The sequence below is a fragment of the Westerdykella ornata genome, assembly GCF_010094085.1.
Source record: "Westerdykella ornata strain CBS 379.55 unplaced genomic scaffold EI97scaffold_2, whole genome shotgun sequence".
In the NCBI taxonomy this organism is placed as follows: Eukaryota; Fungi; Ascomycota; class Dothideomycetes; order Pleosporales; family Sporormiaceae; genus Westerdykella; species Westerdykella ornata.
Window position 1 is genome coordinate 535,201 of NW_022986852.1, and position 22,052 is coordinate 557,252.

General features: G+C 55.2%; 5 protein-coding genes across 5 annotated transcripts, besides 1 other annotated feature; 3 read left to right on the plus strand and 2 right to left on the minus strand.

Annotated features, from left to right (window-relative positions):
* Positions 1-285: 285 nt before the first annotated feature.
* EI97DRAFT_369324 (beta subunit of fatty acid synthase) lies at positions 286-6,582 on the minus strand (the record flags this gene model as incomplete). Its single annotated transcript, XM_033795182.1, has 2 exons — positions 286-1,358; positions 1,410-6,582. The coding sequence occupies 2 exons, from the start codon at positions 6,580-6,582 to the stop codon at positions 286-288; spliced, it is 6,246 nt and encodes a 2,081-aa protein (XP_033657584.1).
* Positions 6,583-7,985: 1,403 nt separating this feature from the next.
* EI97DRAFT_108781 (uncharacterized protein) lies at positions 7,986-13,934 on the plus strand. Its single transcript, XM_033792955.1, has 3 exons — positions 7,986-8,627; positions 8,696-13,671; positions 13,740-13,934. Exons 1-3 carry the CDS (start codon positions 8,099-8,101, stop codon positions 13,851-13,853), a joined length of 5,619 nt encoding a protein of 1,872 aa, XP_033657585.1. The 5' UTR covers positions 7,986-8,098; the 3' UTR covers positions 13,854-13,934.
* Positions 13,935-15,395: 1,461 nt separating this feature from the next.
* EI97DRAFT_369217 (FAD/FMN-containing isoamyl alcohol oxidase-like protein MreA) lies at positions 15,396-17,792 on the plus strand (the record flags this gene model as incomplete). The annotated part of the gene is made up of 6 exons (XM_033795177.1): positions 15,396-15,739; positions 15,791-15,982; positions 16,033-16,342; positions 16,396-16,480; positions 16,575-17,344; positions 17,586-17,792. The coding sequence occupies 6 exons, from the start codon at positions 15,396-15,398 to the stop codon at positions 17,790-17,792; spliced, it is 1,908 nt and encodes a 635-aa protein (XP_033657586.1).
* Positions 17,793-19,017: 1,225 nt separating this feature from the next.
* Positions 19,018-19,281: a sequence feature (Protein overlapping with rRNA (EI97DRAFT_108868, KAF2280048.1) was converted to a misc_feature.).
* On the minus strand, positions 19,219-20,349 carry EI97DRAFT_108824 (uncharacterized protein). The gene is made up of 3 exons (XM_033792956.1): positions 20,286-20,349; positions 20,023-20,217; positions 19,219-19,911 (listed from the first exon to the last, which is right to left on the minus strand). The coding sequence occupies exons 2-3, from the start codon at positions 20,088-20,090 to the stop codon at positions 19,512-19,514; spliced, it is 468 nt and encodes a 155-aa protein (XP_033657587.1). The 5' UTR covers positions 20,091-20,217; positions 20,286-20,349; the 3' UTR covers positions 19,219-19,511.
* Positions 20,350-20,925: 576 nt separating this feature from the next.
* EI97DRAFT_369356 (FMN-linked oxidoreductase) lies at positions 20,926-22,026 on the plus strand (the record flags this gene model as incomplete). Its single annotated transcript, XM_033795184.1, has 1 exon — positions 20,926-22,026. The coding sequence occupies one exon, from the start codon at positions 20,926-20,928 to the stop codon at positions 22,024-22,026; it is 1,101 nt and encodes a 366-aa protein (XP_033657588.1).
* Positions 22,027-22,052: the final 26 nt, after the last annotated feature.

Below are 22,052 nucleotides of genomic sequence, written 5' to 3' on the forward strand. Positions count from 1 at the left end.
TGTGTTTTCATTTATTATCATAGAGCATGGTCAAACTGTTTGATCTACAATGGCGGTGGATGTGTTTCAAACACGCAATGGAGCTCCTCCACCAGGAGGAGAGGCGACCGCGGGAAGATTGTGTGCCATCTTGATCCTTAGCAAAGGTGGCTATTACAAACTATCTTATTACATTGAAAACAGAAAAGGGCAACATCCGTCTAGAACCGTCCCTACGTTGAAGGAGTATTTCCAGTAACAATGTCCATCTAACAAACGCAACACCCGTCCGTGACGCCGACGATCTCATGCAGCCTGCTTCACCTTCTCCTTATCCTCATAGCTGTCCCAATTTGCAATGATCTTCGCGAGCCTTGGAGAATTGGTTAGCCGGTACACGTCTTCAAAGTATTCCTTGGTGAGTTCAAACGGCTTGGCCGTCACGTTGGGAATGTATTTGCCGACCAGCTTGGAGGGATCAATGGATGTCTTGAGAATCTTCTTGAGCAGGAAGCTTCGGAATGGTTTCACACCGGAACGCAAGAACGTGCTGTGGAAGGGGACGTCGATGCCCTTGAGAGGGACGGTCCCGACTCCAGGCTGGAGTTCGAGGGGCTTGGGTTTGGCTTCGGTTCTCTCCGCGGCGCCCCGAATGATCTCTACAAGGTGTGTCTTGACTTGTTCCAGGGATAACGTCTGCTGGAGCGCCTGGATGTCGATCTTCTCCTTGTGGATGAAGCTGAGGACGTTGATCAGACAGTCCAATGCTCGCAGATCCCCGGCTGCGACATATTGCATGTGGGCGACGTTGTAGTTGACAATCTCGAGGAGCCATTTTGTCTGCTCCGCGACAATGCCGACCACGTACTTCAGCGCTTCCTCACTGAATGTCTTGTGCACCCGGCTCGGGTTAACCGCCACCATGGAGTAATTAGACCTGCCAGCCTCGTCACGCTCCACAGCGACCTGCATGGTCAAGCCACGGTAGAACACCACGGAAACCAAACTCTCGATGGGCATGACTTCTGCCAGCGCGGCCAGCGCGGAATACTCGCCCAGCGAGTGTCCAGCAAAACTGCTATCGCGTTGGACGAGGCCCTTCGCGCGCATATCCTCAAAAGAAGCCTTCTCCATGAGTGTGAGCGCTGGTTGGGTGAATTGCGTAGCCGATAGCAGGCCATTGGGTGCGCGGTACGTGTACGACGGCGTGTCCTCGTCAATATCCTTGAAGATCCTCTCCGTCTTGGTCTCGCCATTTGCGTTGACCGTCTCGAACGTCATGGACATGTAGTTCTGACGAATCGCCTTGCCACGGGGACCTCCGAAGTGGATGGTGAGTTCCTTGGGATTGTTCTTCACGATGTTTGTAATGGCGAAACCTATCCAATGTTAGCTTGCATTCGCGCATCCACCACAGGAAGAATGCGCACCGTAGTTATCCATGAAGTGCTTATCAGCACGGTCCCACACTTCCTTCGCAACGGGGCTGCTGTTGTACAGATCCATACCCATACCCTGCTCTTGCGAACCTTGGCCGGTAAACACGTACGACGTGGTCGGCTGCTCGACCTCAGCCTCACCTACAAGGACCTTCTCCTCCGTGTCCTTGTTGATCACCTCGATCTTGATAATCTTGCGGCCGGAGACCATTCCTACATGCTGGAGGTTGATGTCAAGCAGATTGTCTGGCAGTACCATCCCGACGAGATTGACGTGGTAGCTGCGAACGCGACCAGTATTGTTGTCCGCAGCCCAGGTTTCCACGAAGCTACGCACTGCAGCGCTAGTGTACATGCCATGGGTGATTGTGCCAGGCAGGTTTGCATACTGTGAGAAGACGCGCGAGACATGGATGGGGTTATAGTCTCCGGATACGCGAGCGTAGGTTTCATTTGATGCTGGAGCCTTCAGTGTGAGCGGTGTCTTGTGGTGCAAAGGAATCGGGTTCTCGAAATGGACCGGCTGATCAAGGGCATAGCCGTTGCGCTGCAGATAGTCCAGAACGGGGTTCCCGTGCGACTCGCCAGCCACGTAGTGGACGGAGGCAATCTGGATGATCTCCTTGGTTGGAAGCTCCAGCAGGACTTGACCAATGGTCTCGACACTGCTGAAGACCGTCTTGGATTTGTATCTTACCAAGCTCTGCAACTTGAAGGTCAACGTCTCGTTCAAGAGCGAAAATCCTGGCTCTTCCAGATTGAACCATTCCTTGGAGCTGAGGATGGCGACATCCTTCTTGGTTGCAAGATGGAGCTGCATGGGCGTCTCGATCTTGCGCTGAAAGGTATTCTCAAAGTCGCTGTACGCACCACGATACAGGAACTGGCTAGTGACTTCCATGACTGGCAGGCCGTCCCGCGTAAGGGTCCCACACACCTCCACCATCTTACCGGAGTCCTGGTTGAGAACCGCGTTGATGCGAGCGGTGGTATCCAGTACATCTCCCTTCCTGAGCGGTTTGGCGCCGGGTAGCATGCGGAAGCCATTGGAAAGATGAACGAGCTTGAGCAGATCGCCGTCAATGGCCCGAGGGAAGATGGGCTTGGTGATAGCTTTCCAACCCGCCACGATGGCGAAGTCCATTGGCGCAAGCACTTCCTTTTCGGGGCGATCCACGAAATCCTCGCCGGTGTTGCCGACTGCGTGGACAAAGTCGTTGATGGCCTCGCTGGTGACGGTGGCACGGCCACCGTCGAACCGAGAAGTCAAGGGAGTATCGAAGGGACAAGCCTCGTCACCGAACCAGATCCTGTAATAGAATTCCTTGATTCTATCATTGCGGCCCTCCATGATTTCATGGATTGGGGCGTAGCCGACATCGGGACGGTACTGGAACTTGAGAGGGAGCGCATCAGGCACTCCCGAGGCGGTCCGTCCCTCACACAGATTGAGTTGGATTTCGTTACCCTTGGAAATGCTGACCTCAATGGTCTTGACCAACTTGCCATGATTGGGCTCCATGAGCGTGATGACGGACTTGGCTGGTTCATTGGGATACGTGATTTCAACCGTCATGCCATGCGTGGGGGCAAATATTCTCTGCGTCGGGTTGGTCTGGAATCGTTTTCCCTGGACGAAGATGTCCGCAGTGAAGAAGGCATGCCTCCATGAATACGTCTTGCCAGCAAGGAGTTGCAGCCATGACTGCACATCCGGCAGGACAGACTTGGGATCGTGGGAAAGGCGGTACATGACTCGATTCTCTTTCTCCAAGACATCGAGGCCGTCCACATCCACGGCCTCGGGCGTACCTATTGGCTTCCCTCCAAAGTACTCAATACAAGGTATCTTCGACTCATCACCGCCGTAAACATCGCGCAGAAGATACTGGATGTGCTTTTGGTGAATGCCGTCGAGGATCTCTTTAATCGGCTCATCCACCTTTGTCGAGTACTTCACCGCCATGGGGCCTTGCAGGATACATGTCCGTCCAACGTCTTGGTCAACAACTGCGTCCAGGTCCTCGGACTGCCAGAGCGAATCCTTCTTGAAATATACGGGGAAATTCTCGTCGAGCACAGGAATGAACGGAACGGGCTTCTGAGTACGGCGTTGGCACAACATGAGGAAATGCTGGACATCTTGGGCGCTTATCAGCTGCTGCGACGCCTCCGGGTACGCTTCCGAGATCTTGGCGATGACAGCGTACGGGTCCAGGAGCTCCTGAAAACTCTGAATGACGGAGGGTCGATCCTCTTTGCTGAAGCGTTCCTCGACGCGACGGATGAAATCGCCAGTCAAGCGCATCAAGCTCACGTCGATCCAGCGCGACTGGTGTCTGACGTACATCAGCTCCACCATACGTTCGACAACTTCAGTGTACGTCATGTCCTCGAGATCCACGGACTCGCCCTTCTTGTTGCGCCCGAACCAGACCTTCTGGAAGTCCTTGTTGAGCCTTTCGATGATGTAATTCCTCTTCTTCTTCAATTGTTCGACCATCTTGGGTTTGGAAAGGCTGAAGATCTTGTCGTCCATTTCTTTCCAGAACAGGACGCCACGCGTGGCCAGCTTATGAATGGGCTCGCCCATCTCGGACATGACGGTGACGACGCCGCCCGCAGGTCCCTTGTACGTCTTCTCCCACTCCTCATCTCCCACGCCGGGCGCGTTGACAATGGCCTCCTTCGCCTTCTTTGCCGTATGGGCCTCTTTGGCGGTCATCATACGGCTACCGAACATGCAGCCGTCAAATGGCATAGGAGGATAGCCGAAGCGTGTGGACCATTCTCCGGTGAGGTAAGGGTAGGTGTCCTCGGCGCCGCCGAATCCGGACCCTGCGACGAGGACGAGATTCTCGCATTTGCGAACACGGCTGTACATCTGGAGGATAGGCTGGTGGAAGTCTTCGAAGGAATGATGGCCACCGCCACGGCCACCAGTCCACTGCAACACAACGGGAAAGCCGGGATTGGCCTTGGCAATGTTGACCGTCGCCTGAATCGCCTCCACGGAGCCGGGTTTGAAAGCGATGCGCTTGATTCCCAGCGTGCGAATGTACTCGTTCGCCACATCAATGGATGGCACACCCGCACCGATGGTCAGACCCTCGATGGGGATGCCTCTGTCTCGAAGCTTCTTGATCATAGGAATCTGCCACTGCATGGCAACCGGATTGACGTAGATGAGGTTCACCGTGATTCCACGACCAGCGGGGATCGCGGCTTCGATCTTCTCAATCGCCGCAACCATCATCCGCTCATCGAAGTAACCACCGCCGGCGAGTTCGATGACGTAACCGGCATTCATGGTGGCCGCAACGAAGTCCCACGGGACGGTGGTGGGCGTCATACCGGCGACCATGACTGGCGGAAGACCAAGCATCCTGCTCATCTTGGTGTCGACGAAAGTCTGGCCCGTTGACGTCTTCACGAGGCGCGGGCGATACTCGTCGAGCCAGTTCTGAGCATAGCGGACAGCGTGCTCTGCATCTCTGTCAAATAGCTCGGGCTTGTAGCCCACCTCGGGGTTGGACCCGTCAATGGTGCCAGCCAGAATGACACGGACGCCTGTACCTTCCTTGTTGCGGTTGGTCAAGACGCCCAGGCCGGAGATGCCTCCAGGTCCAAAGTCGAGAATGTGCGTCGCTCTGGGGAAAACGGTCGCCTTCTCCCAGTCCACCGGATCCGTGGTGATCATGCGGACGAGGTTGGGCACAATGTTGTCCGGGGCCTCTTCGCGGACGTCCTTGCCGGTGCTGGTGTCGTACATGGGGATCCCAAGGCTGCTCCCGGGGATCACGACATCTGTCAGGTCATCCTCGAGCTGCTTGGTCGCCTCGGCCAGGTATGGGCTATGGAAAGGCGCGGTGATGGGCAAGAAGCGATTCACGAAGCGGGCCTTGCGCTCACTGAACGGGATCCTGGCCTGGTTGAGGCTCGTGTCGGCCTTGACCTTGCGCAGACGCAGGTTGAGGCCGTGGAGGGAGTTGGGAGGACCCGTGACGACAAAATTCCGGGCACTGTTGACGAGGGAGATGGAGATTCGCTGGTGCTCGGGGAGGTGGGCGTTGGTTGCGTCGACATGGTCCTGAACCGCCTTCCTGGACAGGTCCCGAATGGACAACATGGGCGTAGGTTCGCCCTCGTCATGGTTCACCGAGTCCTGCAGCGTATTCGGGGCCAGCGAGGTGCGGGGATAGGCTTGCTGGCTCCGGGTCCCGATCCAGAAGAGTATGGTGATGGCATTCTTGGCCGCCAGCGCAAACGTGTCCCAGTCCTTGCCGGCGGCAATGGCGGCAGCCGTGACGACACCTTGCGAATGACCGGTCACGCCGGTCAGTCTCGACCGGAATTGACCTGGCGTGCAGCCCAAGGCCCTGCAGGTGACGACGTAATGTGACAATTGGGTCAAGCCGATCAGGGGCAGACTGACGGGGGCGGAAACCAGATAAGGGGTATCTGGTTGCGACTCCTTGTTGTTCAGCCAGCGCATGACATCGAGGCCCTTGGGATACATCTTCTCCGCGCGGGGGTCGCGGGCGAGAGCGAGCAGCAGCTTGGCGGCTTCACGCACGAAATCGCCGACCATGGAGGGATAGGTGGTGTAGATCTCGCGAAGCTCGTCGAAATACTCCTCGATATTGCCCTGGCCACCCAGGACGGCGTAGATGCGGGCGTTTCCCTCGGCGGCCTCGCGCAGCAGAGCGGATTCATGGCCCTTGATGGGGCGGTCTGTGGCCGAACGGGCGGTATAGTATGACGAGACGGTGAGGAGCTTCTTTTGGGTGATGCCGGGGAGCGAGGCAACCAAGGCGTGGACGTCGTTTCCGCCGAGGAAGGCACGCTCAAACTCGTTGAGGACGGTGTTGAGGATTGACTCTAGGATTTCCGGGTCGTCGCTCTCGTCGATCTGAGCGGCAACGAAACCGAGGTAGCGGGCGACCAACTCGGGGACGGAAGAGGGCTCATCGTCCTGTGCGAGCTCGTCGGTGGGTTCGGGAAGGGTGGCCTTGAAGGCGTCGCGCAACTGCTGGGCATGGAAGTGCTGGGCGGTTGGGACAAGGAGCGTGTACTCGAGCGAGCCGTGGGAGAGGGTGAGGGGTCGCGGCGAGGCCTGGGTGCGCGGCGTCGAGACGCCCGTTTGGGGACCGGAGGGGTACATTGTGGGCGAGGAGCGGCGGGGGGGAGAGGCGGAACTCGGGGATGGTGGAAGCTGGCAAAGGGCGTGTGAGCGAGTGTTTGGGGGGGGGGGGGGGGGGTTTAATGTTTTGAGAGGTTCGGAGAGCCGAAAAGTGGATTGGAGTGGGGGGATTGATGTAGGCGGAAGGAGCGAAGGAAGTAAGGAAGGAAGGAAGGAAGGAAGGAACGAAGGAGGGAGGACGTACGCTGAAGAAGCAAAACACTGCCTAAGGACTCTTGGAGCTGGGTAGAAGCTAATCTACCAGCACAGAGTTGGAGAAGTCGGATCGAGTTGTCACCCAGGACCCAGTTGTGTAGAGTACACCGTCGCTCCGAGCTGGCGTTGGTGACGAAGGAGAGGGGAGAGGAGAGAGGCAGAGGAGATGAGCAATTGAGGGGGCTCGGATGATGGTTTGGACAGCTTCCAGGTTCCCGTCTGTTGAGGGGAGGAAGGAGGGGTGCAATTGAATGCTTGAGAGAAGGGAGAGAGGGAAAGTAAAGAAAGGATGAGAGGCGGAGAAGGGGAGGAGAAGGATGGCAGTTTGGAGAGGCGGTAGATAGGAAGGGATCGGAGGAGAGGAAGAAGAATGGGCGGATGGAGGAGGGGAGGGGTATTGCGTATCGTCCTGTGTACAGTACGGTGTAATACTTACTGTGTACACCGGCAATGGCTCGGGAGGCGGCGGAATGCAGGTCCAGTATTTTTTTTTAATGGGGCCCTGGGCGGCCGGGGCACAGCTGGGGGAGAAGCTTGCGAGCCTTGGCCAAGCTACGAGGACCCACAGGCCTGCGGGAACGGGGCCTCGCCAATCGCAAGCTTCGACGCTAGCCTCGCCCCCTCGCAAGCTTGCTCGCAACGGGCTTAGCGTAGTCATCGATTGACCGCATCCCATGGAATTTTTTTCGCAATGTTTACCACAGTACAGACCCTTGCGCACGGGCCCCGCGGATTTCTGCGATGGAGGAGAAAAGAGAGAGAGAGAGGGATGCGATCCATCATCCATGTCTGATTGAGGCAACAACGGCCCACACAAGACGTCTTCCTAGTCTACCCTATCACTCGGACCAACGGCCGTTTCTCCTCCTCAAGTGCTCCTCTCTCCTCTCCCTCCCCTCCTCCACCAACTTCTTTTCTCTACTGTCCATCCCCCTCCCTTCCGGCCCGGCTTCCATCCCTCCTCTTCCTTCCTCCGCCTCGTCATCAATTGCTCAACCCACTCACCACTCCTCACTCTTCTCCCTCTTTTCCCCCTCCCCTCGCACCTGCCTATAGCAAGGGCTGCATTGGGCACATTCCACATTCCTCCACGCACCACCACCTCAACACCAACCCGAGCAGACCTCCCGCCAATTCCACTCCTGCCCAACCCCTTGATACCCTCGTCGTCGTCCTTCCCTTCTTCTCCTCTTCGACCGACGACGTCGTTGCCGCTTCGTTCCGCTATACCCCATCTCCCATCCCACGGGCACGTCTCCCATCCATCCCGCAGACCGCCGACATGAGGCCCGAAGTCGAGCAGGAGCTCGCCCATACGCTGCTCGTCGAGCTTCTGGCATACCAATTCGCCTCGCCCGTGAGGTGGATTGAGACTCAGAATGTCATCCTCGGCCATGGCACCCAGCGCATCGTCGAAGTCGGGCCCGACCAGACCCTGGCCAACATGGCAAGGCGGACCCTCAAATTCCATTGGGAACCCCACGATGCCGCCAAAAACATCTCGCGCCAGATCCTCTCCTACAGCAAGGACGCAAAGGAAATCTACTACGATGTCGACCCGGTTGTCGACGACGAGCAGCCTGGCCCACCTGCCGCCGACGCCGCCCCCGCCGCCACGCCCGCTGCTCCCTCATCCGCACCCCCCGCTCCCTCTGCAGCACCCGCTCCCGCTGCCAGCGTGGGCCCCGCCGCCCAGGTCGCCGATGCCCCCGTCACGGCCACGGATATCCTGCGGGCCATCATCGCCCAGAAGCTGAAGAAGCCTCTGCTGGAAATTCCCTTGAACAAGGCCATCAAGGACCTCGTTGGAGGTGCGTGAGACACAGCCCCTTCCCAACACCCTTCCTGTAACACCCGCTGACCGTGTCATCACTTGCAGGCAAGTCTACTCTCCAGAATGAGATTCTCGGAGACCTGGGCAAGGAGTTTGGCTCCACCCCCGAGAAGCCCGAAGATACGCCCTTGGATGAGCTGGGTGCATCGATGCAGCAAACCTTCAACGGTGAGCTCGGCAAGACGTCCCAGGGCCTGATCGCCCGCGTCGTCTCGTCCAAGGTGCCCAACTCGTTCGGTATGAGCGGCGTGCGGAAATACCTCGAGACCAGGTGGGGGCTCCCCCAGGGTCGCCAGAACGGCGTCCTTCTTCTCGCCATCACCTTCGAACCCGCACAGCGCTTCAAATCCGACAATGACACAAAGGCGTGGCTGGACGACATGGCCAACAAATATGCTGCCCATGCCGGCATCAACCTGTCCGCTCCCGCCGCCGGAGGCGATGCTGGCGGCCCAGGAGCCGGCATGATGATGGATCCCGCCGCCATCGATGCTCTGACCCAGGACCAGCGCATGCTGTTCAAGAAGCAGCTCGAGCTGTTCGCGAGCTATCTCAAAATGGACCTTCGGGCTGGGGACAAGGCCGCTTTCGTCACCGAGCAAGCCAACGCCGTTCTGCAGAACCAGCTCGACCTGTGGAACGCAGAGCACGGCGAATTCTATGCCGCGGGAATTGAGCCGCAATTCACACCCAAGAAGGCTCGCGTCTACGACTCTGCCTGGAATTGGGCCCGTCAGGACGCCCTCAGCATGTACTACGACATCATCTTCGGGCGGCTCAAGACGGTCGATCGAGAGATTGTGAGCCGCTGCATCGCCATCATGAATCGCGCGAACCCCACACTTCTCGAATTCATGCAGTATCACATCGATCACTGTCCCACGGAACGTGGCGAGACGTACCAGCTGGCAAAGGAGCTGGGCCAAGACCTCATCAACAACTGCAGAGAGATCCTCGACAAGGGCTTGACCGTGTACAAGGAAGTCTCCAAGCCCACCGCCCCTCACCTCGAGATCGATGCCAAGGGAAACCTCAACTACAGCGAGATTCCCCGAGCCAATATCCGCAAGTTCGAGCAGTACGTCACCGAGATGGCAGAGGGCGGCAAGCTCTCCGAATACAACAACCGCACCAAGGTCCAGTACGACCTACAACGCATCTACAAACTCATCAAGGGACAGCAGAAACTCTCCAAGTCCTCCAAGATGCAGGTCAAGAACCTCTATGGGAGCGTCTTGCGAGCGCTCGCCATGAACGAGGGCCAGATGCTGCCAAACGAGAACGGCAAAACCCCGAACGGTATCATCAAGAAGGGTCGTAACGGTCGCGTGCCTAGCCCCCAGAAGCAGGGCAGGGTGGAGACGGTCCCTTACATCCATCTCAAGAGGAAGGATGACAATGGTTGGGATTACAGCAAGAGGTTGACCAACATCTATCTCAGCACGCTGGAGAAGGCCGCCCACGAGGGCCTCAGCTTCCAGGGCAAGTATGCTCTCTTGACTGGTGCAGGCGCCGGGTCTATTGGCGCCGAAGTGCTGCAAGGATTGATCAGTGGAGGTGCCAAGGTCGTCGTGACCACCTCACGATTCTCGCGTCAGGTCAACGAATACTACCAATCCATCTACGCTCGATATGGCGCCAAGGGCTCGCAATTGATTGTTGTTCCCTTCAACCAGGGCAGCAAGCAGGACGTCCAGGCCCTGGTGGATTACATCTACGACTCCAACAACGGCCTCGGCTGGGATTTGGACATTGTCATACCCTTCGCCGCCATCTCGGAAAATGGCCGAGAAATCGACGGTCTCGACTCCAAGTCCGAACTCGCTCATCGCATCATGTTGACCAACCTTCTCCGTCTTCTTGGTGCCATCAAGACTCAGAAGCAAGCCCATGGATACGAGACCCGGCCCGCCCAGGTCATTCTTCCTCTGTCGCCCAACCACGGCACCTTTGGCAACGATGGATTGTATCCAGAGTCCAAGATCGCTCTCGAGACGCTGTTCACGAGATGGCACTCGGAGAGTTGGGGCAACTTCCTCACCATCTGCGGCGCAGTCATTGGCTGGACCCGCGGTACCGGCCTGATGGCGGGCAACAACATTGTCGCCGAGGGTATTGAGAAGTACGGCGTCCGGACATTCTCACAAGCCGAGATGGCCTTCAACTTGCTCGGCCTCATGGCGCCGTCGATTGCCAATCTCTGCCAGGTGGAGCCCGTCTGGGCTGACTTGAACGGCGGGTTCCAATACATTCACAATCTCAAGGACGTCATGACCGACCTCCGCAAAGAATACATGGAGACAAGCGAGGTGCGCAAGGCCGTCATCAAGGAGAACGCCATCGAGAACAAAGTTGTCAATGGGGAAGCAAACGAGGCCTTGTACCGCAAGGTCACCGTCCAGCCGAGAGCCAATCTGAAGTTCGAATTCCCCAAACTTCCAGACTGGGAAAAGGAAGTCAAGCCTCTGAACGAGGACTTGAAGGGTATGGTTGACCTTGAGAGGGTGGTCGTCGTCACCGGCTTCTCGGAAGTCGGACCTTGGGGCAACGCGAGGACACGCTGGGAGATGGAGGCTCATGGACAGTTCACCCTGGAAGGCTGTGTAGAGATGGCCTGGATCATGGGCCTGATCAAGAACCACAATGGCCCGTACAAGGGTAACCATTACTCTGGATGGGTCGATGCCAAGTCCGGTGAGCCTGTCGAAGACCGCGACATCAAAGCCAAGTACGAGAAGTACATCCTTGAGCATTCGGGCATCCGTCTCATCGAGCCGGAGCTGTTCAACGGGTACGACCCCGAGAAGAAGGAGCTCCTCCAGGAAGTACAAATCGAGGCCGATCTGGACCCCTTCGAAGCATCCAAGGAGAATGCTGAGGAGTTCCGGCGGAAGCACGGGGACCATGTGGAGATCTTCGAAATTCCCGGCTCCGACCAATACTCGGTCCGGCTGAAGAAGGGTGCCATTATCCAGATTCCAAAGGCCTTGCGGTTTGACCGTCTGGTCGCCGGTCAGATCCCAACAGGCTGGGATGCAAGGAAATACGGCGTCCCTGAGGACATCATCTCCCAGGTGGACCCTGTCACCCTCTTCACCCTTGTCTGCGTGTCCGAGGCGCTCTTGACGAGCGGCATCACCGACCCATATGAGTTGTACCGCTATGTGCACCTGTCACAGGTTGGCAACTGTATCGGCTCTGGTATCGGTGGTACAAGTGCCCTCCGGGGAATGTACAAGGACCGATATCTCGACAAACCGCTCCAAAAGGACATCCTGCAAGAGTCCTTCATCAATACGATGAGCGCGTGGGTGAACATGCTGCTGCTTTCCTCCACGGGTCCCATCAAGACGCCCGTCGGCGCCTGCGCTACTGCTGTTGAGTCGATTGACATTGGCTACGATACCATTGTGCAGGGCAAGGCTCGCATGTGCCTCGTGGGAGGGTTTGACGATTTCCAGGAGGAAGGTTCCTACGAATTCGCCAACATGAAGGCCACTAGCAACGCCGACGACGAGTTTGCCCGTGGGCGCACCGCGAAAGAGATGTCCCGACCCACGACGACCACCAGGAACGGGTTTATGGAGGCTCAGGGCTGTGGTGTCCAGGTGCTCATGGATGCCAGGCTGGCCCTAGATATGGGTGTCCCCATCTACGGAATCGTCGCCTTGACTACTACGGCAACCGACAAGATTGGTCGTTCGGTTCCTGCCCCAGGCAAAGGTGTCCTCACCACGGCCCGGGAGTCGCCCTCGGCATTCCCCTCCCCGAAGCTCGACATCAAGTACAGAAGGCGCCGTCTGGAAAAGCGGCTCGAAGCCATCCAGCGGAACCTCGAGTCCGATATCAGCGATCTGAAGGACGAGATCGAAGCCCACAAGTCGCGTGCTGACCCCTCCCACCCGTTCGATGAGTCGGCATATTGGGAGCATCGCGTCGCTCAGATCAGACAAGAGGCCAAGTCTGCGGAGAAGGAAGCCCTCAATCACTATGGCAACAGCTTCTGGAAGCAAGACCCGACCATTGCGCCCCTTCGTGGCGCTCTGGCAACATGGAACCTCACCATAGACGACCTTGGCGTTGCCTCCTTCCACGGCACTTCGACCGTTGCAAACGACAAGAACGAGTCCGACGTCATCAACCAGCAAATGTCCCACCTGGGCCGGTCCAAAGGCAACGCGCTCCTTGGAATCTTCCAGAAGTGGCTCACTGGCCACCCCAAGGGCGCTGCAGGCGCGTGGATGATGAATGGGTGCCTGCAAGTCCTCAACACCGGCTTGGTCCCTGGCAACCGTAATGCGGACAACGTCGACCAGGTACTTGAGAAGTTTGATTACATTCTCTATCCTTCCCGGACCATCCAGACGGACGGTGTCAAAGCCTTCTCCGTCACCTCCTTTGGATTCGGCCAGAAGGGTGCTCAAGTGATTGGTGTTCATCCGAAATACCTTTTTGCCACACTCGACCAGGCCGAGTATGCTGCTTACAAGCAAAAGGTTGAGGCGCGGCAGAAGAAGGCGTACAGGTACTTCCACGACGGGCTCATCAACAACAACCTGTTCCGTGCCAAGGACAAGGCACCTTATGCCGACGACAAGATGGAGGAGGTATTCCTGAATCCGCAGGCTCGCGCTAGCGTTGATCAGGAGACGTCAAAGTATACGTTCAACAGCTCCAAGAAGTCCGCTAGGGCTCCTGTGAGAGACACGAGTGCGCCGGGGGTGGAGATGATCGCGAAGGCCCTCCAGGCGTCAGCTGGGAACAAGGGTTTCAGGGTCGGGTATGACGAGGAGAGGCTGAGCTCTCTGAATATCGCGAACGAGACTTTCCTGGAACGCAACTACACGGAAGCAGAGATTGCGTATTGCCGAAAAGCAGGGGATCCGCTGGCGAGCTTCACTGGCAAGTGGTGCGCCAAAGAGGCCGTTTTCAAGTCGCTTCACGTGAAGGGTAAGGGCGGCGGTGCCGCAATGAAGGAGATTGAGATTCTGAACGATGAGACTGGAGCACCAGTGGTCAAGGTATGTTGCCATGGTCCTTTGTGGGCCCTTTGTTGCTTCCCTCTGTACAGAAGGCTGACATGGGACAGCTCCACGGTGACGCTGCGGAGGCAGCGAAGGCAGCTGGTGTCGCGCGAGTCGACTTGACCCTTAGTCACGGGGACGATCGCGCCGTGGCACTCGCGGTAGCCCACCTAGGATGATGAGGAGCAGCAGCAGGCAGGCTGTAACAGCAGCATTCGCCAGACGATGGTTCATTGCTAGGGCATTCGATGCATTGCACAATAGACTAGGAGGGAAAGGCTCCGCCCAGATGGAGGTCTCGTCTGACTCTGATGTTTCCCAAGGTTTCTGTGTTCGTCTAGATGGTCAAGAGATGGGGGTCCTCTTGGGGCCCGCTGCCTGTCAGTCTATGGAAATGCGAGAATGGGTGCGTTAGTACAGATTTAATGAAGGCAATAGACAAACGTAATAATAGTTTCTCCATGCCCCTGATTGCTCGTCAGACGTTGGGAAGATGCCGTAGCGAGGTAGAGTTCATTCCGCCGCATGTTGGCTGCCCACATCCGCGAAAAAAATTGAATTATTAACTTAAAGGGGACGACAACTGGACGCGTTTTCCCCGTAGCCATCTGCTGGTCCCTGCGGCAGCCCCACAAGCTCCCGCGCCCCATTCCCCCTCCACTCCACACTAGCCTACTTACTAGTATTACTACTGTGAATGGCACGACCTCACATGGCTAGGTGCACACTCTTGCGCATACGAAAGACCCGGAGAAGCCTACAAATCTCCCATAGTGATGCTTCATATCTTCCCGCGCCTGGTAGACGCGCGCTGCGCTCGAGGTACTGTATGTATTGATGTATGCATATGGTACAATGATGCATGTCGGTGAGATTCAACCCGTGCTGCACTGCGCAAACAGTGAACATTCCCCTGCATCGGATTTTTCAGCACCCAGTGTGCCATTGGCCGAAGACTCTGCCCTGGTACCTGTCAAAGTATGTACTTGCCAGCCTGCATGAATATCTAATTGCTGATTGCAAAAGGGATTTTCGAAGGATTCGCTTTTACGAGTCGCCCTGTCATACGCCTGGCCGCCAGTTCCTCCCCAACACGATCTATGCCGGGCCTCCCCACGTGGCCGAATACTCCGTCTGACACGCCGCCGCTCGCATCCCGTCCGTGGGGATCCAGCCTTCTTCAAGTAGTTCTCTGTCTCTGCGGACAATAAGAATGCCTTTGTTCCTAGCACCTTGCTCAGCCCTACTCGTTCGCCATTGGGTAATACGCGCCTTGACCGCTCCCGTAGAAGCATCCAATCTTGGGCTGCGTCAAATATAGCTCCACAGTTACAGCAACAAGGTACGCTTCATTTGGGTAATATGCGCATCCCGCGGCTCTGGGAGCGACCAAATCTGACTCGTTGCACCCAACAACGGATCGCACGAGCTCTGGCTCAACAGTGGCTCTTGTGGGGAGAGTGACCCAAGCGGCGAAAGCAACATGTTGTCAGTCTGGGCGTCATGGAAGGAGCCCTCCTAGACCAGTTAAGGCACTGCATTTCAACTCCCGCTCGCATGTGCTCCAGCAGCCTTGGGCGGAGATAGGGATGGCCTCGGGAAAGCCCTGCCCCCCAAGGATGCTACAAAAGCCTCGTCCTGTCCCGTCATTCCAATCTTCTGCGTCGTGGCCAGGAGCTTTCCTTGTGAGCTGTTTGGGAGAGGTAGCCCTCTTTATCGCCATGTTGTCTCCTTTACAAGCCGTTTCCCTCCTTTGCCTCGCGCAATCGGCCCTCGCTGTCAACTTTCCTTTCGAACAAACGACGCTGAGTGAAGCCGATGTCAAGGGCAACAAGGATCTTGCGTTTGGAAAGCTTCCTGTTCCTGCTGTGAACAAGGCAAGGTGCAAGACGTACGCTAGCGATGCCAATTGGCCCAGCACCGACAGGTGGAACGCCTTCAACGCGAGTCTGGGAGGGGCGTTGCTGAAGGGCATTCCTCCTGCGGCTGCGTGCTACGAAGGGCCTTATTACAACCCCGCGAGATGCGAACAGATCAGATCCATCCAGGGTAGCACCAACTTTACGTGAGTGGAAAAGCTTCGACGACAATCGGGATTCCCCTCACAACCAGACAGCAAAGCCGATCCGACCATTCCCAACGGACAGTGGCAGCTGGGAAATCCCTGCCCCGTGCCTCCCATTCCCAATCCCGGATATTCTTGCAACATTACTGCCTTCCCTGCTTACGTTGTCAATGTGACTACTGTAAAGCAAATCCAGCTAGCCGTCAACTTTGCCCGCAACAACAACCTCCGTCTCACAATCAAGTTTGTGTCCCCACTCCCACTTCCGATTCTTCGGCTAACTGATGCACCAGAAATACTGGCCACGACTTTCTCGGACGGAACACCGGCGGCGGTGCGCTTCAGATCTGGACACACAACCTGAAGCAGCTCGAATATATCCCTTCTTATAAATTCGGCAAGTACAATGGCAAAGCGGCCAAGGTCACGGCTGCTCTCGAGCAGTTTGAGTTACATCAGTACATGACCCAGCATAACATGACTTTGGTGGCACCAGGATCAACGACAGTCGGTGCCTATGGGGGGTTTATGCAAGGCGGCGGCTTCTCTACGATGGTCACTTCGAAGCTTGGCCTAATGAGTGACCAGGTGCTTTCGTTGGAGGTAAGAAACCATCCTCGACAGGTGAGAAGGTTGTACTGATGGACCGCATGCAGGTTGTGACCGCTGATGGAAGGTTTGTACACGCCGATCCTTGGGAGAACGCGGATTTGTTTTGGGCTATTCGTGGTGGAGGTCCTGGTAAGTGTATCGCTTTTTTTTTCTCTTTTTGCTCGTTCGATTCTTCTTCTTCTTCTTCCTTCTTTTAAAGCGCAACGCACCTAATAACGTGAAGGAAACTTCGGAGTTGTCACGTCCGCCATCGTCAAAGCTCACGACACAATGCCCATCGCCCAAGGTCAAGTTTACTTTCAGACCAGCCCCGTCACCAATCCCACCACAGCCCCGTACAACGTGCAAGTGAACGACACGGCGTTCTGGAAAGGCATCGACATCTGGTTCTCCTGGCTGCCTAAGGTCACATCCGCAAAAGGCGTCGGGTGGAACTACATTGACACCATTGCCCCGACCGCCAACACATCCCGTACATATCAGCTCAGAAGTCAGATCAACCTGCCCGGCATGACCAAACCTGAGGCAGAAGCCTTCCTAGCCCCCATGATCAAGGAACTCAACGATGTCGGCATCCCCCTCAAAGTCTACGTCGACTGGTACGAGACGTACCCCAAGCAAGCCTTCCGCCCTCAGGGCCCTGGCGAGAGCGTCACCAATGGACGCTTCGGCTCTCGCTTGTTCCCTCGCAAGAATCTCGAAGACAAGACCTCGCCCCTTTTCCAGAAGACAATTGCATCCATCCGCGCCTTCGTTGAAGAAGGCGGCTACAACTTCCACAGCGTCGATTACACGCCTACGACTGAGATTGCAGGATGGCCCGGCAGCGATTCGGCCGTGAACCCACACCTGCGCAACGCCATCATGCACGCTACAGGCTACGATACCAATTCCTACGGCCCGGAGGTTAGCCCCGCAGACCAGATTAAGAATCACGCCCGTCTGAACGAGTACGTGAATAAGTGGAGGGATGCTTCCCCTGGGGCAGGCGCTGTAAGTGAAAAGTTTCTCCTCTACTACAGCCTTGCAAGCAGATGTAGATTGGATGCTGTATGGGCGTGTGGAATACAGAAATATGGGTTTCGTCTGCCAGGCGGAGCGGTGTTCCTGAAATGACAGGGTTCCACCACCATCCCACCTGGGCAGCATCCAACCCACTACTCCACCCCTCAATCAATCCGCAACCACCACCCTTCCCTGCCCTCCTTGCAGGCCTTTCTAACGATGAGAATAGTACATGAACGAGGCGGATACTGAAGAACCGAATTTCCAGTGGAGCTTTTATGGGAAGAATTATGATCGGTTGTTGGAGATCAAGGATAAGAGAGACCCGTGGCAAGTGTTTTATGCGGTGACGATGGTGGGGAGTGAGAGATGGTTTGTCGAAGGCACGGGGGGTTTGCCGACGCAGCAGGGGAGGTTGTGTAGAGTGCAGAAGTAGGCTGTCGATGAGGACAAAGAGTAGGGTAGACGGCGGGGTTCGCATCGCGCCACTAAATATATACTGATGGGCCTAGAAAGTCCGACTAAAAGTCATTTGCAGGGATAAGCATCCTACTATGTATGCCTAAGGTATTGAACCATCGAGAAGAAGATGATAGGCATTTGAGAAAGACAGAAGATACTAGAAAATCGCAGGTGAAGAGTTCTCAAGCAGACAACCCCCAACATACACATATCCGTTCTCAACCTGATCCGAATTGTCCTGATGCGAGACCATTACTCTTCAACATTATTTTTGATCCCACAAACCGTGCGTATTCGACACTTAGGCCTGTTGCCTTTTCGATATCGTCAATATTATGTTTAGGGGAGTTGCTGAAATATCAAAATTGGGCATAGGCATAGGCAAATTCCGGAGGACGCATGTCCTACCATGGTTCCTGAGTGTCTAGTTACTGCCGAGGATAAAGCACGCATGCGACGTTGGTGTCACAGCATAAGCGTTGCGGATTTGAGTTTCTCAGTAGACTTCCCAGGTTCCGGTACGAAAGTTGACTGCTTCCCTTTTCAATCGATTGATAAGCTCCGTACTTCGACACATGTAGGTGTGGTCGTCTTCTGAATGCTACGAAAGGACCAATAACAACAGAGCCGACCCGCCGCGACGATAGGGAATTTCCCCCTTGATGTATTTCCGTACGAGCACGCCTCAACCAAGTCGGTGGGCCGATTCTACTGTTCGACTACAGTGGTGAGAATGTCACGCTGGATTACAAAATCAACATGGGCAAACTGGCAGGTGACGCAACGCTGAAGGACCTTTTAGACACAACGGGAGGTACGCTTTGCTATACCTATTGGTAGAATAGATGAGACAACGCGCGCAGGGAAGGTTTTAAAAATCACCAATCTTTTTAACCTCAAATAGCTTTCCAAACAACCCATCTACTGAAGTTTTGCAACGTTATTAGTAACCTAATCATGCCGATATTTCCATTGCAAATCTTTTGCAGTTTCTTGCTACGTATTCATACAGGTTTCTATCAAGTGTCGTCCTAATCCCGAGCCTTGATGCTGATCTATATAGAGTGGACAGTCCTGCTCAAATTTTTAGACTGCTAACTTGCCACTCGGATTCCAAGGTAGTACGAACAATCACAATTGAGCGGAAGGATTGGTTGTCTCTTGGGGGCGCCAGTTTGTATTTCCTTGACCTGCGCGTGATGACCTCTGGAGTCCGTAAGCTGATTACCTCTTTTGAGAGCTTTGTTCTGGCTCATGTGGGTAACACTGTCCTCAACATCTGGGCCAGACATGAACGGCTATGTGATGCGCCTCGATTACTTCCAGAAATATACACACTTGTGTTTTTGGTAGCTTATATTTTTAATTCCAATCTGATATTAGCACATACGACCATAGCACACGGAGAATTGGGCCTCTCGTCCGATCGACCATACACAAGCCGTGTAGCGCCCGTTGAGTAGTACCGTGGGTGACCAGGTGCGAATAGCGTGGTGTTGTATGTTTTTTAGTTTGAGTTACGAACCACTCGAATATATTTTTTTGTTCGTCGGAGAGAGATGCAAAGGAACGGGAAATGCTCATGTTGTTTGTTGGTTCTACGGCAGAACGGTTGTCTTCGTGCATCCATGCAGGACCGCAACTCGCAGGAGGGTAAGCCAAGCTTCGGTCGAGCGTCAACCGTTGATCAATCTCAAACTCCCCTATGCTGCTCGTCCAGTTGTCCGAAGACGCCTAGAAGAGTGGCAATTCTGTTGATATGAAGGAACGCGCTGACACCGATATTACCCCACATCATGTCGTTGTAATCGTTGAATTTCCAGAATACGCTAGGGCCCAAGATTTTGTAGCTAGCGTAAATGTGCCCGAGGTCGGCGATGGAAACCACTAGGAGATAGCTCTTTGCCACACGTGGGTCGCGGGTTATGGCCGTGCAGACGATCGCTAGAGCTCCAAGCAGGATGAAGACGTTGCCAATCGTGTAAGAGAGGATGAGCGCACCATCTGGGACGGTCGTTGAGAGGGAGGGCGATGGCGTTTGACGAGACACGAACTCCGACGGCGAGTTCCAAGCGGCATTCCAGCCCATGATTCTACAATAGCATATTAGCGTTGAACGGCAGAGCTGCAAAATCAGCTCGAATCGAAGCATGGAGGTGTCCTGTCGTACATGGACTTCCTGCTTGAAGGGTCTAGATACTTACAATGCTAGTGGCTCCAGATACGTGAACAGCAGCGCCGGCCAAAAGGGAAGTATAGTGCCGAGCGCCATGTGTGCGCTTCTCGTGCTCCTCAGTTGAAGGTGTGTCGTTGAAACTGGAGCATCAAAAGCAAGAGAACCCGAGAGAAAGGGAGGAGAAAAGGGGAAGCTGTGCCACGGTGAGACATGGCTAAGCTGACTATGGAGTTGCGATTGGTAAGCCAACGATGCATAACGCAGGGCGTAGATATTGAGAAATACACTTACATGGGTAACGGACGAGCACGCACGCGAAACAGCGCTCAAGTTTGCAGAAGCCGTAGGCCTGAAAAGAGTATACGGTACCTACATTTAGCAGCGGTGCCCGCTACTCTTACAAAGCATCCCGAGGTCGTCGGAATCGGAACTACCGGGATGCATAGGGAAAATCATCTTAGTGATCGCACATCCCAAACGCAGTGCTCGCTACTTTTACAAAGATAGTCGGTGAAATCGGAGATACCGACATTAGAAACCACCTTTTAGTAATCGCACACTTCCAAATTGGTATTATATCTGCGAACTTCGCAGTATGCACTCTCTACATTTATCTCGGCGGAGCGCTGACAACCCTGGAAACCGCGCTTAGGCGTCAACCGGCGAGGACTATGATTTCCAAGCCTCGGGCAAAAAGACACAGGAAACTTCGGCTCTGCAAATTAACGCCGAACTCGAACGAGCTTCCTGGGCAACAGGTACCCAGGTACCCAGGTATATCTAGCCAACTTGACAGCTCCAAAAATTTGTTCCCATTGGCAACAATATCAGTTTCCTCGCGACTCACACCCCGTTAAGCCATAGACTCTTTGAACTTTTCAGTCATTATTTCGAGACCAGTGACCCCTTGTCCGCCTGTATATCATTCGTAATGTCGACTAGCCGCTTGTTTACTCCTGTCAAAGTGGGGAATGTCACCCTCCAAAATCGCATTGCGATGGCACCGTTGACCCGGTTCCGAGCAGACGACAATCACGTTCCGCTACCTTTTGTGGTCGATTATTACGCTCAGCGGGCGTCAGTTCCGGGCACGCTTCTCATCACTGAAGCAACCTTTATCGACCCAAAAAACGGTGGTTACCCTAACGTGCCTGGAATCTACAACCAGGCCCAGATTGATGCCTGGCGTAAAGTTACCGACGCTGTCCATAAGAAAGGTTCCTTTATCTACCTCCAGCTTTGGGCCCTCGGAAGAGTAGCCAACCCAGATTTCGCGAAAGTGGAGGGTATTGAGATTACCAGCTCCAGCGCCGTTCCTCTCGATAAGGACCATGCCACGCCGAGGGAGTTGACTATCCCGGAAATCAAGGAGACTGTCGGAAGATATGCGCGAGCTGCGAAGAATGCGATCGAAGCGGGCTTTGATGGAGTCGAGATCCACGGCGCCAACGGCTACCTCATTGATCAGTTCTTGCAAGACAAAGTCAACCAGCGGACAGACGAGTATGGCGGCACTGTCGAAAACCGGTCCAGGTTCGCATTCGAAGTCGCCCAGGCCGTCGTTGAAGCCGTCGGTGCTGAGCGCACTGGCATGCGCCTCAGCCCCTTCTCCGAATTCCAGGGCATGAAGATGAAAGATCCCCTCCCGCAGTTCTCAGATATCATCAAGAAACTGAACAGACTCGGTCTTGGCTACGTCCACCTGGTGGACTCCCGGGTCTCGGGCATCATAGATCAAGAGAGAACGGATCGTTTGGATCCTCTTGTCGACCTTTTCGATGGACCCGTTCTCATCGCAGGAGGCCTCGATCCGAAGTCGGCGAAGGAACTCGTAGAGGAGGAATATCCCAACAAGAATGTCATCGTCGTCTTTGGTCGCTATTTCATCAGCACACCGGATCTCGTCTTCAGATTGAGGGAAGGTATCGATTTCAACGAGTACAATAGGGATACCTTCTACATTCCTAAGGCCGAGGAGGGTTATGTGGACTACCCATTCAGCAAACAGTTTTTGGCAAGCGCACAGGCATAGAGCGGGTGCTGATATCTATAGACTTA

Excerpts from the sequence above, each read along its gene's own strand:
- EI97DRAFT_108781 (XM_033792955.1), top strand. The coding sequence starts at position 8,099 with ATGAGGCCCGAAGTCGAGCAGGAGCTCGCCCATACGCTGCTCGTCGAG. Across the intron at positions 8,628-8,695 it reads CATCAAGGACCTCGTTGGAG|GCAAGTCTACTCTCCAGAAT; the intron begins GTGCGTGAGACA and ends CATCACTTGCAG. Across the intron at positions 13,672-13,739 it reads CTGGAGCACCAGTGGTCAAG|CTCCACGGTGACGCTGCGGA; the intron begins GTATGTTGCCAT and ends GACATGGGACAG.
- EI97DRAFT_108824 (XM_033792956.1), bottom strand. The coding sequence starts at position 20,090 with ATGGCGCTCGGCACTATACTTCCCTTTTGGCCGGCGCTGCTGTTCACG. Across the intron at positions 19,912-20,022 it reads TATCTGGAGCCACTAGCATT|AATCATGGGCTGGAATGCCG; the intron begins GTAAGTATCTAG and ends ATGCTATTGTAG.